This window comes from Erinaceus europaeus, chromosome 9, assembly GCF_950295315.1.
Source record: "Erinaceus europaeus chromosome 9, mEriEur2.1, whole genome shotgun sequence".
In the NCBI taxonomy this organism is placed as follows: Eukaryota; Metazoa; Chordata; class Mammalia; order Eulipotyphla; family Erinaceidae; genus Erinaceus; species Erinaceus europaeus.
The window spans coordinates 44,314,284-44,331,934 of NC_080170.1; the positions used below are offsets into that span (position 1 = coordinate 44,314,284).

General features: G+C 40.3%; 1 protein-coding gene across 4 annotated transcripts in view; it reads right to left on the bottom strand.

The window, feature by feature from the left end:
* STX6 (syntaxin 6) overlaps positions 1-17,651 on the bottom strand; it is a 42,445-nt gene that overhangs the window by 12,163 nt on the left and 12,631 nt on the right. For 2 of the 4 annotated variants that reach the window (XM_060197778.1, XM_060197777.1), the window contains exons 2-6: positions 11,571-11,740; positions 9,025-9,119; positions 4,185-4,274; positions 3,572-3,697; positions 2,297-2,403 (exon numbers count right to left, since the gene is read on the bottom strand). In XM_060197778.1, the coding sequence (XP_060053761.1) occupies positions 2,297-2,403; positions 3,572-3,697; positions 4,185-4,274; positions 9,025-9,119; positions 11,571-11,740 (588 nt within the window). The remainder of the gene's footprint in view (positions 1-2,296; positions 2,404-3,571; positions 3,698-4,184; positions 4,275-9,024; positions 9,120-11,570; positions 11,741-17,651) is intronic. The other 2 variants (XM_007525843.3, XM_060197779.1) reach the window with 1 other exon arrangement.

Sequence of the window (17,651 nt, forward strand, 5' to 3'; positions counted from 1 at the left end):
GTCATGCACTGCATTATAACTGTATATAGCTAAAATTTTTTGAATTTTTTAATGAAGCAAGTCTTTTAAAATTTTTTTTATCATCTTTATTTATTGGACAGAGCTAGCCAGAGATCGAGAGGGGTGGGGAAATAGAGAAAGAGAGAGAGAGAGAGAGAGACAAAGAGACACCTGCAGCACCGTTTCACCGATCATAAAGTTGTCCCCCTGCAGGTTGGGACCAAGGGCTCGAACATGGGTCCTTGCACACTGTAATGTGTGCGCTTAATCAGGTGTCAAAAAATCCCAACTCTTTAGCTCAGCTTTAAATGACTCTATTCTGTTCTCTGCCTCCCTGTCTTGACTACTGTGACTCTCCTGATCTCCAGGTCTCTGTTCCATACAAATCTCACCTCTGAAGTATCACAGAAGTTTCCTTCCTCTTGGCAGACCATCTCCTCACCTGGCTCTCCTCTCCTTCACTTCCAATAAGGACTCTTTCCTCAGGCACTAAGACTAGGGCTTTCAAGGCACCATGAATCCCTCACTCTGTTACTATGTGGTGAGTTGCATTCATTTACCTGAAGTCCACTGTACCCAACAAAGGGTAAGCCCCTGATGGCAGAGACACTATTTATGTTGTTGATACCCAGGAATTCTCAGCAGGCCCTGTACTTAGATGCCCTGGAGTTCAGAACGAAGGAATGTATAATAAGACAGAGTTTCTGAGGTCTTTCGGTGGATTTTTTTTTTCCAGGAATGTGTAAAATGGCAAAGGTGTTAAATGTTAGCATTTAGAACTGCTATATTTTAAAACCATAATTATTTTAAGGGTTATCTTTAGATTTCTTTCTTTTTTTTGAGAATTTATTTATTTATTTATTATATTTATTTATATTTATTTTTCCCTTTTTGTTGTCCTTGTTTTCTATTGTTGTAGTTATTATTGTTGTTGATATCGTTATTTTTAGATAGGACAGAGAGAAATGGAGAGAGATGGAGAAGAAAGAGGGGGAGAGAAAGAAAGACACATGTAGACTTGCTTCACTGCCTGTGAAGCGACTTGCCTCCAGGTGGGGAGCCAGGGGCTCGAACCGGGATCCTTACGCTGGTCCTTGCACTTTGCGCCACGTGCGCTTAACCCGTTGCGCTACCGTTGACTCCCTATTTATTTATTTGTGAGAAAGATAGGAGAAAGGACCAGACATCATTCTGGTACATATGCTGCTGGAGATTAAACTCCGGACCTCATGGTTGAGAATCCAATGCTTTATCCACTGCACCACTTCTAACACCACAGAGCTGTTATTTTTTATGTCATGCTTCAGAGTGCAAGAGACTATTATTAAGGAAAAACAAGTAAGTTATATGGTTTCTTGTGTACCTTATTTTACTTTTTATTTTTGGTTTTAATTAACTGGAGTTAATTTTTTATATATATGTATTTTTGGGGGGGTTTCTTTTTTAAAAAAATTTATTTCTTTATTGGGGAATTAATGTTTTACATTCAACAGTAAATACAATAGTTTGTTCATGCATTAACATTCTCCAGTTTCCCATTTAACAATACAACCCCCACTATGTCATTTATCATCCTTCATGGACCTGTATTCTCCTACCCACCCACCCTAGAGTCTTTTACTTTGGTGCGATATGCCAATTAATTTTTTATATTTATTATTATTTAAATATGTATTTATTTATTGGATAGAAAGAAATCAAGAGAGAAACAGAATGGGAGGAAGAAAGAAATAAAGAAAGAAAAATAAAGAGAAAAACCTGCAACACTGCTTCACCACTTGTGAAACTTCTCGACAAGTGGAGACGGGACTGAACTCCAGTGCTTGCACTCAACTAGGTGTACTACCACCTGGCTCCAACTGAGTTAAGTTTATAAAGGTGTTTTTTCCTATCAATCAATAAATCAAATTTAAGATGCAGACAACAAGCAACAGTGTTGGCCATAGCAGGAGATCTCAGGGTAATGGAGCAAAGTCATCTTGTGCCCTTTCCTCTCCAGGACACAGGCCTTCGGAGGCAGCACACCCATTCCTTTCACCTTTCTATTTATAACACCAAGTCTCTGCTCAGAGTTTGCAGGTGTTTAAAAACAATGATTTCCCCCTACACCTTGTTGAGATTTTTATCTGATAGATTTATTTCCTTTGGGTAGGTCAGTTTGTAAAGAAGAATAAAGATGTAGCTATAAATAAAATAGCCTTGGGTTTCCTAGCCATGTAACTGTCGGGCTGTGGAGAGGCCTCCTAAGATGGCTTTGTCCCTTGATTTCAGAGCACACAGGGTGCTGCTCACTCACACGGCCTGCTCTTCCAGTTCCCCTCCAATGCGCTGGGACATGTTCTTCAGCACCCCAATGCTGCCAGAGACCAGCTCCAACTGCTCGTCCTGCTGCTGCACAATCAGCTGGTGCCAGAGAAATGGGAAAGAGGCAATTAAAACTCATCTCACCTGGTTCCGAGCCCAGCACTTGAGCAGCTGCTCACTGCCTTGCCAACTTGGGACAATTCACATTCAGAAGCAAAGCCCAGAAATCAAAGGACCAGACCGTCGCCTCCGAGAACACACCGCTTTTCAAAAGACTGTGTTGTCAAGCTTCTCACATCTCCTGCTGATCCAACTTGGGAACAGTCAGCGGAGCTTGAAACCACCAAGGGAGGTTTGCTCTGGTGACTGAAGTGCCATATGGGAATTGACAATGGCTAAAAGTGCCAGTGCAGTGACCCTGCATCATGGGGACACTTGTAAGAGGACTCTGACAGCCCAGGTCAAGGTCTCAATCCACAACTGACAGCCACAGCTTAAATATAAGAAAGTGGCTGGCAAACCTCCAGATGTGGGAAAACTACCCACAGAGTCCTTTCCTCCTGCCTGAAGGACATGGTCAGGAGGTTCTGGGGCAGTTAAGTCACCCTGAGGTCAAGTGCTTACTTTCAATTGTTTTCTAGCTTTTCACTTATTATTGAAAAAATTTGACTGCTAATAACAAGTAGACAGGTGGTTAGCAGATATGTCCCTAGAAAAAACACAGCAACCTACAAGTAGACATGAAATACAGTATTTAAATTCAATGTATAATAATCCCCAAATACATCATCATGAGCGCAAGTGCACATCTACAGCAGCAACATAGACATGATCAGCCACACTTCCCTTCTACTATTCCTAACTTCCACCAAAGCTACCATTTCTGTATTACATAAAGGCGTATTTTCAGAAGAAAACAGACTTGATTTTTTTTAAAAGTGCTTTTGTTGAAAGGAACAAACAGAGTATACAAGAGGAGGCTGGGGAGAGGCTGTCATGTGCATTCTTCTTTAAATCAATGGCCTTTGTTAGTGTGAGATGTCTGGTCTGCTTTCCTCAAAAAAAAAAAAAAAACCTAATTGAGCTTGGTTCCCTGGATGCAAAGAAGGTTTCAACCCTTTGTAAGCACAATCCTGATGCACACAGACACAGGTGCTGTGGTCCAGCTGTCTGCTATCAGTCACAAAGCACCCCGCTACATGGAAGTGAGTGAAAAATGAAGGGAGGGGCCCTGCCTCCAGTCCTGTTGCACCAAAGGGGCCTGTACCTGTTGCTGGGCCTGCTGCTCCTCAATGAAATGGGAGTTGGCAAGCTGGAGCTCTCGGCCCAGGCGGCTGTATTTATCTGAAGTTCCAGTGCTCCAGCTCTGACCTCCACTGTCCCCCAACAGGGCCTACAGGGAGGGGAAGGCAGCAGGTTAGAAAAGAAACATAGGTAGATTAATACTGACCAAGTGTACCACCACCACCAAGTTATCATACTGCTCACTATCTCTCTCCTTGACCAGGTTATTAGCTGGGGTGTAGGTGGATGCCCAAGTGGCACAGTGTTAGGGGTCCAGCAGAAAAAAGGACAGCTAAGCAATGAACGCCCCTACTGCAGTCTGTACACAGGGTGCAAAGGAAATGGCTGTGTGCTAGGTGTTGTAGTGGGGAGCAGAGATACTGGAGGAGGCCAGAGGTAAGAAAGCAGTGAAGGACAATGACTAATAGTACTGCTGGACTGTCACTGATCCTCCTAGCATCACTGGAGACTCAGAGCTCAGCATGCAAAGGTCTTGTGCTTGAACACATAATACAGGATGGTATGCAGTCTTGAATTCCAACTATCTCCCCATGTGCTATCTTTGATTAATACTGTCTCTTCTGAGGCTTACTCACCTGCCTGTTTTTCCTTTCAGCCAATGCCTGCACAGATGAAGTGGACATCTGATCTTTCATGTCCTGATAAATAGAAATCAGAAAACAAAACTATCCTTAGGTTAAATAAACCAGTCAATACTGTGCATACTATTTATGTTAACTACGTCTTTATATGATAACTTTAAAAAAATTTTATTTATTTTCCCTTTTGTTGCCCTTGTTGTCTTTTTATTATTGTAGTTATTATTGTTGTTGTTATTGATGCCGTCATTGTTGGATAGGACAGAGAGAAATGGAGAGAGGAGGGGAAGGCAGAGAGGGAGAGAAAGATAGACACCTGCAGACCTGTTTCACCACCTGTGAAGCGACGTCCCTGCAGGTGGGGAGCGGCTTGAACCGGGATCCTTCTGCCAGTCCTTATGCTTTGCGCCACGTGCACTTAACCTGCTGCTCTACTGCCCGACTCCCAACATAGTAACTTTTTAGATATACTAGGTTGAATATATTAAGTTCGCCTGCTTCTTTTTCACTTTTTAAAAATGTTTATTGTTGGGGGTCGGGCAGTAGCGCAGCAGGTTAAGCACATGTGGCACGAAGCGCAAGGACCCCAGTTCAAGCCTCTGGCTCCCCACCTGCAGGGGGGTTACTCCACAAGCGGTGAAGCAGGTCTGCAGGTGTCTATCTTTCTCTCCCCCTCTGTATTCCCTGCCTCTCTCCATTTCTCTCTGTCCTATCCAACAATGACGGCATCAATAACAACTACAACAATAAAAAAAAAAACAACAACAAGAGCAACAAAAGGGAAAACAAAACAAACAAAAAATGTTTATTGTTATGGGAGAGATATGAAAGCACTGCTTTACTATATGTAGTGGAAGATCTCAAACTTGGTGATGGTGTGTGGGTCCCCACACATATAAAGCATGCACTCTACCTGCTAAGTCACCTACCTGACTTTTTTTTTTAACTCTTACTATGAATCCACTGCTCCTGTGGATATATATACATATCCATATACGTATACACACACACACTCATATATATATATATATATATATATATATATATATATATATATATATATATATATGATAGGACAGAGAGAAGTTGAGAGGGGAGGAAGAAACAGAGAGGGGGAGAGAAAGACACCTGTGGACCTGCCTCACCACCTGTGAAGCGACCCTCCTGCAGGTGGGGGGCCGGGGGCTTGAACCAGTATCCTTGAGCCGGTCCTTGTGCTTCATACTTTATACTATGTGCACTTAATCTGTTGCACTACTGCTCAGTCCCTAGAATTTTTAAAATGATACGCAGTTTACATATTTCACCTGTATAGAGCTGCTCTAGATCTGCCTTGCTATAATATTATGTCCATAATAAATTTTTCTTTTTATTTGGAGGATTAATGGTTTACAGTTGATAGTAAAATACAGTAGTTTGTACATGTGTAATATTTTTCAGTTTTCCACAAAAATTCAGCCCCCTCTAGGTCCTCCTTGGCCATCGTGTTCCAGGACCTGAACCCTCCACCCCCTACCCCCAAAGTCTTATTTTGGTGCAATATACCAAACACAGTCCAAGTTCTACTTTGTGTTCCCTTCTGTTCTTATTTTTCAACTTCTCTCCATGAGTGAGATCATCCCATATTCATCCTTCTCTGTCTGACTTATCTCATTTAACGTGATTCCCTCAAGTTCCATCCAAGATGAGTTGAGAAAATGACTTCACCATTTTAAATAGCTGAGTAGTATTCCATTGTGTGTGTGCGTGTGTGTGTGTGTGTGTGTGTGTGTGTGTACACCACAATTCACTCAGCTACTCATCTGTTATTAGACACCTGATTGCTTCCAGGTTTTGGTTATTACAAATTGTGCTGCTACGAACATAGGTATACACAAATCTTTCTGGATGGGTATGTTTGGTTCCTTAGGATATATACTTAGGGGAGGAATTTCAGGGTCATAGGGTAGGTCCATTTCTAGCCTTCTGAGAGTTCTCCAGACCACTCTCCACAGGGATTGGACCAATTGACATTCCCACCAGCAGTGCAGGAGGGTTTTTTTTGTTCCCACAACCTCTCCAGCATTTGTTGCCGCTACCTTTTCTGATGTATGACATTTGCTGCTACCTTTTCTGATGTATGACATTCTCATAGGTGTGAAGTGATATCTCATCGTTGTCTTTCATAATGTATTTTTCATTAAAAAATGTATAGAATAGTTATCTGTAATCTTTAAATACTATTTCTTTTAAGAGTATATTTCACAGTTCGAGCCCCTGACTCCCTGCCTGCAGGGGGGTTGCTTTACAGGCAGTGAAACAGGTCTGCAGGTGTCTATCTTTCTCTCCCCCTCCTCTCCATTTCTCTCTGTCCTATCCAACAACGACGACAACAATAACAACTACAACAATAAGACAACAAGGGCAACAAAAGGGAATAAATATTTTTTTAAAAAAGAATATATTTCAATGTCCATAAAATAGCTAGAAAAACCTATGACACTGTGGGCAGTGATTTTTTTTTTCTTTACTGGTGATTAGTAGTTTACAGTCAACAATAAAATACAGTAGTTTGTACATGTATAACACTTCTCAGTTTTCCACACAATTCAACCCCCTTAGGTCCTCTGCTGCCATCATGTTCCAGGACCTAAACACTCTCCCAACCCAAGAGTCCTTTACTTTGGTGTAATACACTGACTCCAGTTCAAGTTCTGCTTTGTGTTTTCTTATTTTTCAACTTCTTTTGTTTATTATTAGTGATTTAATAATTATTTTTAAAAAATATTTATTCCCTTTTGTTGTCCTTGTTTTATTGTTGTAGTTATTATTGTTGTTGTTGTTGATGTCGTCGTTGTTAGGACAGAGAGAAATGGAGACAGGAGGGGAAGACAGAGAGAGATAGACACCTGCAGACCTGCTTCACTGCCTGTGAAGCGACTCCCCTTGCAGGTGGGGTACCGGGGGCTCGAACCTGGATCCTTATGCCAGTCCTTGCGCTCTGTGCCACGTGCGCTTAACACGCTGTGCTACCACCTGACTCTCTTCTTGATTGTTTTGAGCTTAGGTTTCATTTACTACTTTTCCCCTTGTAAAATGCTTTCAATTTTCTTAGAGTAAGCATTGCTGATGTCAGTGTGTAGTATATCCTATGTAACCATGGCAACAGGTAAAATGTTACAGTTTCTACCTCATGGCATTTTTCTCTGCAGCTTAAAGGTGAAGCATGATGGTGGAGGGGTATCTAGGTGGGGGGTGAGAGTGTTTTGCAGACACCTATCACAGGGAGATGAGAAATTGTAGCTAGTGTCAACAACTACTCTGTCCTGCAAACTATTAACCTTCTAATAAAATGATTAAAAAAAAAAAGTTGCCAGACAGCAGTAGCATAACAGATCACCTTCTCATTGGGATCAGGAACTTAAAATCTGCCAACTTAAAATCTGAAGTACTTGTAGCAACTTATAGTGCCAAAAATGTAACTGCTCATTTTTCTAATATATTACATTTAAAACTAGCAGTCAAGAAGCAGCTTTAGCATCAGTCAGTATAGTCTATGTGCTAAAGCCCAGTCAGTGTTCAGTTATTGATGCTTCCAGGACCATACAACACATCTTCTCAACAAGTGTATAACAGTCTATGAACCTGAGTACTGGCACTCAAGTGCAGACCTCCCAGGCCAATGCTGCATACATCCACACTGTTCACAGCATTTAAGCCAATTCTCTCTTGACTTATAATGGACTATAACAATTCTTGGGTTGGAGCAAGTTGTATGGCTTGTAGGAAGGAGCTGTAGTTCTGATTAGAAGCATCTAGTCCAAATGCTCACTGTAAAGATGGGTACCTGCAGCTCAAATAGGTTACTGCCCCCATTAAAATGCAGGTTTACTTATAAACAACTTAGATATATGTATTTTTAAAAGCAACTAATGAATAAAACAAGAATAAGAATATTTAAAGCTTGGTGATAATCTGCCACTTGAAATAATTTCAAAAGGAAATCATACCACATAAAGTCTTTGGCAAACATACCCTAGGGTTCCTGCCTAAGATGACTCTTAAAGAGCCATATGTTAGCACTGGTCTGATCCCAAGCCTTTTTATTCAAGGAAGCTGCTTTCTAGTACATATGTTAAAGACAGCTGGCTCTCTTACATCCAGTTATGCTAATCAAATGGCTTAGCTATATAGTTTCAAAATATAAAGTGTGTACTAATGATACAAGATTTTATTTAGATATTGTCTCTTAATTGTATTTTTAATAATTCTCTAACTTGAGATAAAGATCTATTCATTTGGACTGGTATTTTATACTCCCATAGATGCCTGCTTGCTCTGGATAACTTCTGGAAGACTGTCAAGCAGTTGTATCTGGAAATGTCGGTAACAAGGGCTGCAAGAGTTCCAGAAGCAATTCAGATGGTAGAAAAGGCCGTCATCCAAATTCAGTAAGTCAGTTTTCAACAATGCAAAATGATTACCAATCAATCAAGAAACCAAATGGCTCCTATATTAGTAATTCTTCTTTTGTCCATACTAAGAAGTAAAGACAAAGAACTAGGATGGCAAAACAAGATATTGGCAAAGAGAATGATACCATGAAAGTAACCTTCCCCAAACCAGCCATTTATTATTGCAGTTTTGGTCTCTAAGAAATGAGTTGAATAACACTAAAGCAGACTCCTCCCCGCCCCCCCCCCCCCATAATTAGGAAAAAGCTTGTGGGAAACTGTTGAATTCACATTCAAAGGTGATTAAAGAGAAACCCTATCACTTTACAATTAATGGTAAGACTTCTTTCTAAGAAGTCTGGCTATTCCTTATACAAGTAACACACTAAGATCATGCTCCTTACCCTGACAACTTGCCGTGTACTTGTGATGAAGGCTTTCCTTATACTCAATTCAGTTGCATCAAGGTTGAATTTTCTAGGATTTGCTTCAACTATGCGTGGGTCAAAAAGTCAAGGGAAAGCAAGCTCAACATCAAGGGTCTCGACAGCCACCTCATGCTGACCTAAACCTCATGCATACAAGCAACAGCATCTGGCCTAAACTTTCTGAAAAGGTGGCCCAGTACTGATCATTCTTGATTGTTCTTGCCCACAGTTGTATGAGTATACTTGTGCCCCATTCAGATGGCTCACCAATTATGAACATAGTCCTTACTGACTGGGTCACCACAGACCCGTGACTGGCCCACCACAGCTTCTGGGGCCTCTTTTGAATGCTAGTCAACACCTAAGCTCTGTTCCTTTATGCCACATGTTTTCCAAGCCTTTTTCACAAGCTGCTTCCATTTATGCCAAGCAGCTAACCCTGTCTCTTAATCTGCAGATGGAGGCTTCTTCAGGGGATTGTCCCTCATTCTGTCCCAGCCTGGGCCCTGTCACCCATGTCAGACATGTGGCTAGAGTGTCTGTGTTTCTCCAAATCTATAAGTAAATGCCTGTGCTATTATTTGATTAATGTCTATCTCTACTCTTTGTCATAATACAGTTTTAATTACCAATCTACTTAATCTTTAGTAAAGAATAAAATGTCAATGCTGGGCACATTTGGTTAAGCTCATATATCACCATGCACAAGGACCCTCCCAGGTTCGAGTCCCCACTCCCCATCTACATGGAGAATGCTTCATGAACAATAAAGCAAGTCTGCAGGTGTGTCTACCTTTCTCTCTCCTCTCTCCCTCCCCTTCCTCTCAATATCTCTCTGTCCTGTCAAATAAAATTAAGTGGGGGGGGGGGGGGGCGGTGGCTCCTAAGAGCCAGAACTGAGCCCCAGCAATAACCTTGATGGGACCCCCAAGAAAAGTCTCTTGCTCATTTCATTCTATAGAGATTTGCTGAATGAATGATAAATATCAAAAACTTTTGTATTACTGATCCCTTAATTTCTCTCTTCTCCAATCTTTACCTTACCCTCCCATTACAAGGCAATATCTACATAACTATAGCTGAGCTTTTAAAAAGACCCCCATATATTTTGCTACACTAATTTTAGAGAACATACTTGTCTTTTCATAATTTAAAAAATATGATGAACAGATTTATTCACTCTTCACATCAATGTAAATGAAGTGATACTGACGAAAGCTAGTTTCCTTAATGTCTTGTCATGTGTAACAGAATAATCAGAGGGTCGGGCGGTAGCGCAGCAGGTTAAGCACACATGGCGTGAAATGCAAGGACCAGCGTTAAGGACCCCAGTTCCCCACCTGCAGGGGAGTCGCTTCACAAGTGGTGAAGCAGGTCTGCAGGTGTCTTTCTCTCCCCCTCTGTCTTCCCCTCCTCTTTCCATTTCTCTGTCCTATCTAACAATGATGACATCAATAACAACAACAATAACTACAACAATAAAAAATAAGGGCAATAAAAGGGGAAATAAATAAATATAAAAAATTTAAAAAGAGAGAGAGAATATAATCAACTGAACTTAGACTATGCAACTGCTCTCTCTTCCATCTAAAACTTTTGGTTAAATGGGATTTCCAGTTGGAAAAAAAAAAGGCCATATTATTCAAGTTTTACAGCTCTCTGATTTGCAGTCATATCAGTGGACCTTAAGAAAATAGCAATAACTTAGTATAACAGGCCTGCTTTTATTAAATGCAGTATAATGGTATAAGAGGACTCTCCAGTGGACACTGGCAGTGTAAGATCTTGAATAGGAAGGAATCATTGAAGGAATTTTCTTTTGATCTTTAACCACCAAGAGTCTATGAAGGGACTTTCTTTTGATCTTTAATTAGCAGTAAATACCAAGAGGTCTTAAGGATATACACATGTACCTTGTATATGCATATAGCACAAATGCATTGTGGATTACAAAAAATTGTGCAAAACTATCTAACACTTTTATAGAAGCACACTGTGTGTCAGGCACTATTCTGTTCAAATTTCAAATTCCTGCTACCCTAACTTTCTTTAATGAGATAAGATACAGAGAGAAAGGCCAGAGCACTGTTCAGCTTTGGCTTATGTTACTGCTAGGCACTGAACCTGAGACTTCTGAACCTCAGGTAAATCTGAATGCATAACCATTATGCTGCCTCCCCCATCCCAACTTTCTACTGAGGGGGAAACTGAGTCACAGGGCAATGCTCCTAATCACACAGTAAGTGTTGACATCTAGACCTGAGCCCCAGTAGTCTGATTCCTGTGTCTGGGCTCATAACTAATGCATGCTTCCTCTAAAATGCAAGAGCAGTCAAGCACTGTAGAAGACTTTGGCTGATCTACTTTGATGGGGCAAATATTTCAAGTGTGTGATAATACAAGTAAAAATAACATCATCTGATTATAAAAGGACATGTCTAATCTATATACTTGAGCTATCTGGATAAAAACTTCTCTTCTCTGTGTGTCCCAAATGGCATGCACCCTGAAGAAAAGGATATTGATGGTTTCATCAAGGTCCTCGAGATCCCACTCTATACTCCGAAGGTTGTTTCTTAACTCGTTGGTAGTCCAGTCGATTTCTTCCCGTGTTGCTGCAGATGGGTCTTGGAGGAGCTCTGTCCATCTCTGGAACAATCCCTGGGCAGTGTTGACTGCCTTCTGTACCTCTCTGTTATCAAGGTAAAAGAAAAGGAGAGAAATCAACATGTTCTATAACAAGTTACTGCAGGACAAGTCAACATTTATGATCCAACACCATCTTCAGCAAAATCACCATTTCCAAAAGTGTTTTTAAATCCTCAATGAAGGTAGGGTTTTTTTCCCCCTGACAAACGTAAGCCTACATATTATGTTCTCAACTTATTTTGGTGGGGGAGGGAGTGCTGCTATCTAGGCAATTATAATGTTTATTAGAGAAGAACAAAATTTAATTTTTCTCTGAATAATTGTATTTGAAAGTAGGATAAGAAGTATTTCTGCAGACGAAGGGCTGTTACATTACAATTTGTCTCCTCTTAATATGATAGGAATTTCTACTGTGATGAAAAAGTCCTAATACAGCTTTTCATGAGATTGGATGGGCAACTGCTAGTCTTTTTTTTTTAATATTTATTTATTTATTCCCTTTTGTTGTCCTTGTTGTTTTACTGTTGTAGTTATTGTTGTTGTTCATTTGCCTCCAGGGTTATTGCTGGGGCTCGGTGCTTGCACTACGAATCCACTGCTCCTGAAGGCTATTTTTTCCCTTTTATTGCCCTTGCTATCTTTTGTTATTATTATTGTTGCTATTGGTGTCATTGTTGTTGGATAGGACAGAGAGAAATGGAGAGAGATGGGGAAAGATAAGACACCTGCAGACCTGGTTCACCGCTTGTGAAGTAACCCCCCTGCAGATGGGGAGCCGGGGGCTCGAACCTGGGTCTTTACGAGGTCCTTGTGCTTTGTGCCATGTGCACTTAACCTGCTGTGCTACCGCCCGACCCAAAATGCTAGTCTTTTAAAGATTGAGTGTTTTAAAAAAATCTTATCAGATTATGAAAATTACTAGCTTTAAATATATCTACTTCCCTGAACTAAGTAGTACTGACTAGCAAGTTAGTGTTTTCAGTTGAGAGTAAAAATAGTTAATGAAGTACTAGTAACCAATGTGCATTAAATGCTGCCTCCTCCTATCACCACCATTTTAAAAAGAGATTTATTCATTAGTTTTGAGAGGCCAGAGCACCACTCAAACATATGTGGTACTTGGGATCAAACCTAGGGTCTCATGCATGCAGGCATGTATCCTATCCACTGAATCACTTCCCCAGCTGTGTGTAGTAGGGCCTTGCATACTCCTAATCTCACCACTCCAGACTACTTTTTCATTCAAACAGACAGAGAGAGGGAGAGATTTCACAGCATCAGAGCTTTCTCTAGTACCCTAACACCTCATTTAGTGCTGGGGCTCAAATCATGGTGATGACATATGTCCTACCTGGTAATCTATCTCTCTAGCCCCCTTATATTTTTGTGTGTTTCCTTTGATTACACAGAATCACATGGTTTCAATCACCCCCCATACACATTGAACTAATATCCACCATTTAAATGTTAAAATATAACACTATTGCACTTAAAAATTGAATTGTTTATCATATGACCTCTTGTGTACAAGGTTAACCTTCATATGCCTAAACTAAAAGATGGGTCTGCTTTGGTCCTTCTATGATTCCTTAGCCAGTTCTTTTGGGCACTGAATCAGGGGTATTTATCATATAAATGGTTTTAAGGAAGACCACATACATTCATTCTATTCCCTCTGACCTTTTTTTTTTTTTTTTTCCTCCAGGTTTACCGCTGGGGCTGGGTGCCCACACTACACTACAAATCCACCGTTCCTGGAGGCCATTTTTTCCATTTTGTTGCCCTTGTTGTTATTGTTGTTGTAGTTCTTGTTATTACTATTACTGTTGTTGTTGGACAGGACAGAGAGAAATCAAGAGAGGAGGGGAAGACAGAGAGGGGGAGAGAAGGATAGACATCTGCAGACTTGTTTCATCACCTATGGAGCAGCGACCCCACTGTAGGTGGGGAGCAGGGGCTCAAACCGGAATTCTTGCCCATGTGCGCTTAACCCGTTGCGCTACTGCACAGCTCTGCCACCACTACCCCCCACCCCCACATTTTAACAGCAGTATCAGAGGAGGATAGCACCACACAAAAATGAAGGGAGGAATCTTAAATATTTTATTCTGCAAATATGGATGAAAGTTAAAATGTTAGAGGTGTGGGCCAGAAAATTCCAGCTACTGGAGTTTTTTGGCCAATGAAGCTCAATCAAGCTCACACCCTATTTCTGCACTGGACAAGTTCTCATTGTTCCTTTCTTGTCACCATTAGACTTTCAGTGCAGTTGATAAGCTCTACTTGCAATCAAAAGAAGTAAGCAAAATGTAAATCCACTATCTTTAGTCTTTTGAAGCTGATTTGATACTGGGCATCTATGTTTATAGAAGATAATTAAAACTATAAAGATGTCTAATTTTAGATAATATAAAATGCATTAATTCTGAATTGTGAATATAAATCCCTTTTTGAGAGCTAGAAGACTCTCTCATGAAGCCTTAGACTAGGTAGAGAATACCGTGCTCCACCCCCAGCACACAAGTGTGATGCCAGAACTAAATTCTCTCAAGTAGCAATCCATAAACATTTTTTTGGTCTAAAGTTTTGTTTGCTTTTACACTGGTAAAAATTAGTGATGATTCCAAAGTATCTAGAATGACATGGGCTATAGATATTGCCATTTCCCACATGAGAGTCAAACAAACATTTAAAAAGCCAAACATTTATCAATTAATCAAAAGTCTTTCTAAAGACAAACAAAAAAAATTACCATGCATTTGTAAAAACAAAGTAATAATAATTTCTAAAAAAATTAGTGAGAAGGGTGACAGTGATCAACATTTTTGCAAATCTCTTAAGTGTTTGGTTTGAGAAAAGACAGCTGGATTTTCTTATCTGCTTCTATACTGAATTTGTGAACATTTTGGTAGAAGTATTATGACAGATAGTTGGGAAAATCCTTTTTTTTTTTAATAACCAAAAATTCTCAAGTGGCAGTTTCATTAAATCCAGTTGCAATGTGAAACCTGAAACTTTATCACTTTTTGAACCTTCACACTGTAAGCCCACTGCTCTGTCTTATATTTCAAATGGATCCTCTACACACTTTGTGATTTTATAATATCATTTCCCAGTCATTTGGCAAGTATTAGTTTACAAACACTGCAAATCTAAACACTGACTTGCTTTATTATATATCCAAAATCATATAATATCACCACCAGTGTTATCAGAAAAATAAAAGTATTATGAATCTGTAAGTTGATATACGTCTTCCAAAGTGCTATTTTTAAAAAAGGGTCAGGTTTTATCATTGGCAAAACAACTGTTGGTTGCTTTCCAGGAAGTAACAGGTTCACCTCATTCACATTGAGAAAATTTCTCAAGCATTTTTTTTAATGTTTTATTTATTAATAAGAAAGATAGGAGGAGAAAGAACCAGATATCACTCTGGTACACGTGTTGCCAGGGAGCAAACTCAGGACCTCATGCTTGAGAGTCCAAGGCTTTATCCACTGTACTACCTCCCAGACCACTCTCAAGCATTTTTTCAGATAGTTTTGAGATTTGGGAACATATGCAAACCTAAACAACCAGTTTATGAGTCACTAAGTAAAAAGTAAGATTGTTTTGAGAGAAAGACAAGTAATTTTAGCTTGCAACTCAATCAGAAAAGTGCTTTTCCTGGACACAGTCTTATTTCATAATGTAGTACATAATATTAAGATGTGTTTTAAGCAGGGAGAAAACATTTGCAAATTATACATTTGATTAATAACTTAAATTAAAACTTAACTTAAACTTAACTTAAAATTTAACTTAAACTTAACTTAAAACTTAACTTATACATTTGATCAATGACTTAACTTAAAACAAGGAAATAGACCCAATTTTTTTTTTCTTGCCTCCAGGGTTATTGCTGGGGCTAGGTGCCTGCACTACGAATCCACTGCTCCTGGAGGCTATTTTTCCCATTTTGTTGCCCTTGTTGTTGTGCTTGTTGTAGTTGTTATTGTTGTCATAGCTGTTGTTGTTGTTGGATAAGACAGAGAGAAATGGAGAGAGGAGGGGAAGACAGAGAGGAGAGAAAGACAACTGCAGACCTGCTTCACCGCTTGCGAAGTGACCTCCTGCAGGTGGGGAGCCGGACGCTCCAGCCAGGATCCTCACGCCAGCCCTTGCACTTTGCGCCATGTGCGCCCAACCCACTGCGCCACTGCCAGACTCCCAATAAACCCAATTTTAAAATGCACAGAAGGTTTAAACAGTCACTTTACTAAGGACATACAGATGACAGCTAAGCACATGAAAAATGTTCAGCCATTAGTTACTGGGAAAATGTAAATTATTCACAACAATATACCACTGTATGCTTAGAATTGTTTATAAAAAAGGGAAGGAATGGGGGGGCTGGAAGATGGCTCTCGGAGTAGAATGTACAGTGTACCATATACAAGGACTTGGGTTTGAGGCCCTGGCACCCACATGGCAGTACCATGCCAAGGGGAAGCTTCATAAATAGCAGAGCAGTGCTGTGGTATCTCTTCACTATCTCCCTGTCTCTCACCTTCTAAGAAAAAATAGTCTTTTGGGAGTGGTAGAATTACATAGGTGCAAAGCGGAGGGGGGGGTCAAGTACTAGTGAGATGAGTGGTATAACTCCGATGATTATTTTGTGGGCATGTACAATGGCACAGCTACTTTAGAAAACAGGTAGTTTCTTTTTTAAAAAAAATTCTTTTTTTTTTTTACTTTATTTTTTATTTGTTATTGGATAGAGACAGAGAGAAATTGAGAGAGAAGCAGGAGATAGAGGAAGAGACAGGCAGACACCTGCAGACCTGCTTCACCGCCTGTGAAGCAACTCCCCTGCAGGTGGGTAGCCAGGGGCTTGAACCAGGATCCTTACACCAGTCCTTGCACTTTATACCACCTGCTCTTAACCCGCTGCGCTACCACTTGACTCCCTGAAAACAGGTTGTTTCTTAAAACTAAATGCTTGCCATAGGACCCAACAACCCCATTACTAAGTGACATGAAAAATAAAACTCACAAAACACCCTGCATTTTTTTATAGTTTTTTAAAACTTTATTTATTTTCCCTTTTGTTGCCCTTGTTTTTTTTTTTTTTACTGTTGTAGTTATTGTTGTTGTTGTTATTGATGTTGTCGTTGTTAGGACTAACAGAAATGGAGAGAGAAGGGGAAGACAGAGAGGGGGAGAGAAAGATAGACACCTGCAGACCTGCTTCACTGCTTGCGAAGCGACTCCTCTGCAGGTGGGGAGCCAGAGGCTCAAACCGGGATCCTTATGCTGGTCCTTGCACTTCGCATCATGTACGCTTAACCTGCTGCACTATCGCCCAACTCACTGCATTTTTTTAAAGATTTATTTGTGTGTGAAAGAGAAAGAGAGAGAAGGGGGAAGGGGGTAGAGAGAAGAGAGGGAAGAAGTGAGAGAGAGAGAGAGAGAGAGAACAATTCTGACAGATTTGTGATGCCAGGGATGGAACTAGGATCTCAAGCTTGAAGGTCCAATACTTTATCTGCTATGCCACTTCCCAGACCAACACCCAGCAAATTTTTACAGTAAGAACTTGAAATTTAAAAAGACCCAAAGGTTTGTCAACTAAGAAACAAACCAGTAATCCATACAATGGAATATAACTCACAACAAAAAGAACAGAATATTGATAAACACAATAGGAACACATTAAAAAAGCACTACCTAAGTGAAAAAAGCTGAGTCACAATGCCACATACTGTATGATTCCATTTATGTAACATTATGGAATAGGTAAAAATGCAAGGACAGAAAGCAGACCAGTGGCTGCCAGATGTTGGCATGGTTGGAGGGGCTAGAAGGGGCACAGAAAAGCTTTCCAAAGTGACGGATCTGTGGTGGAGGCAGCAGTTACACAACTACATGCATTTGTCAGAAGTCTCAGAGCTCTACCTTAAAACTCTTACTGT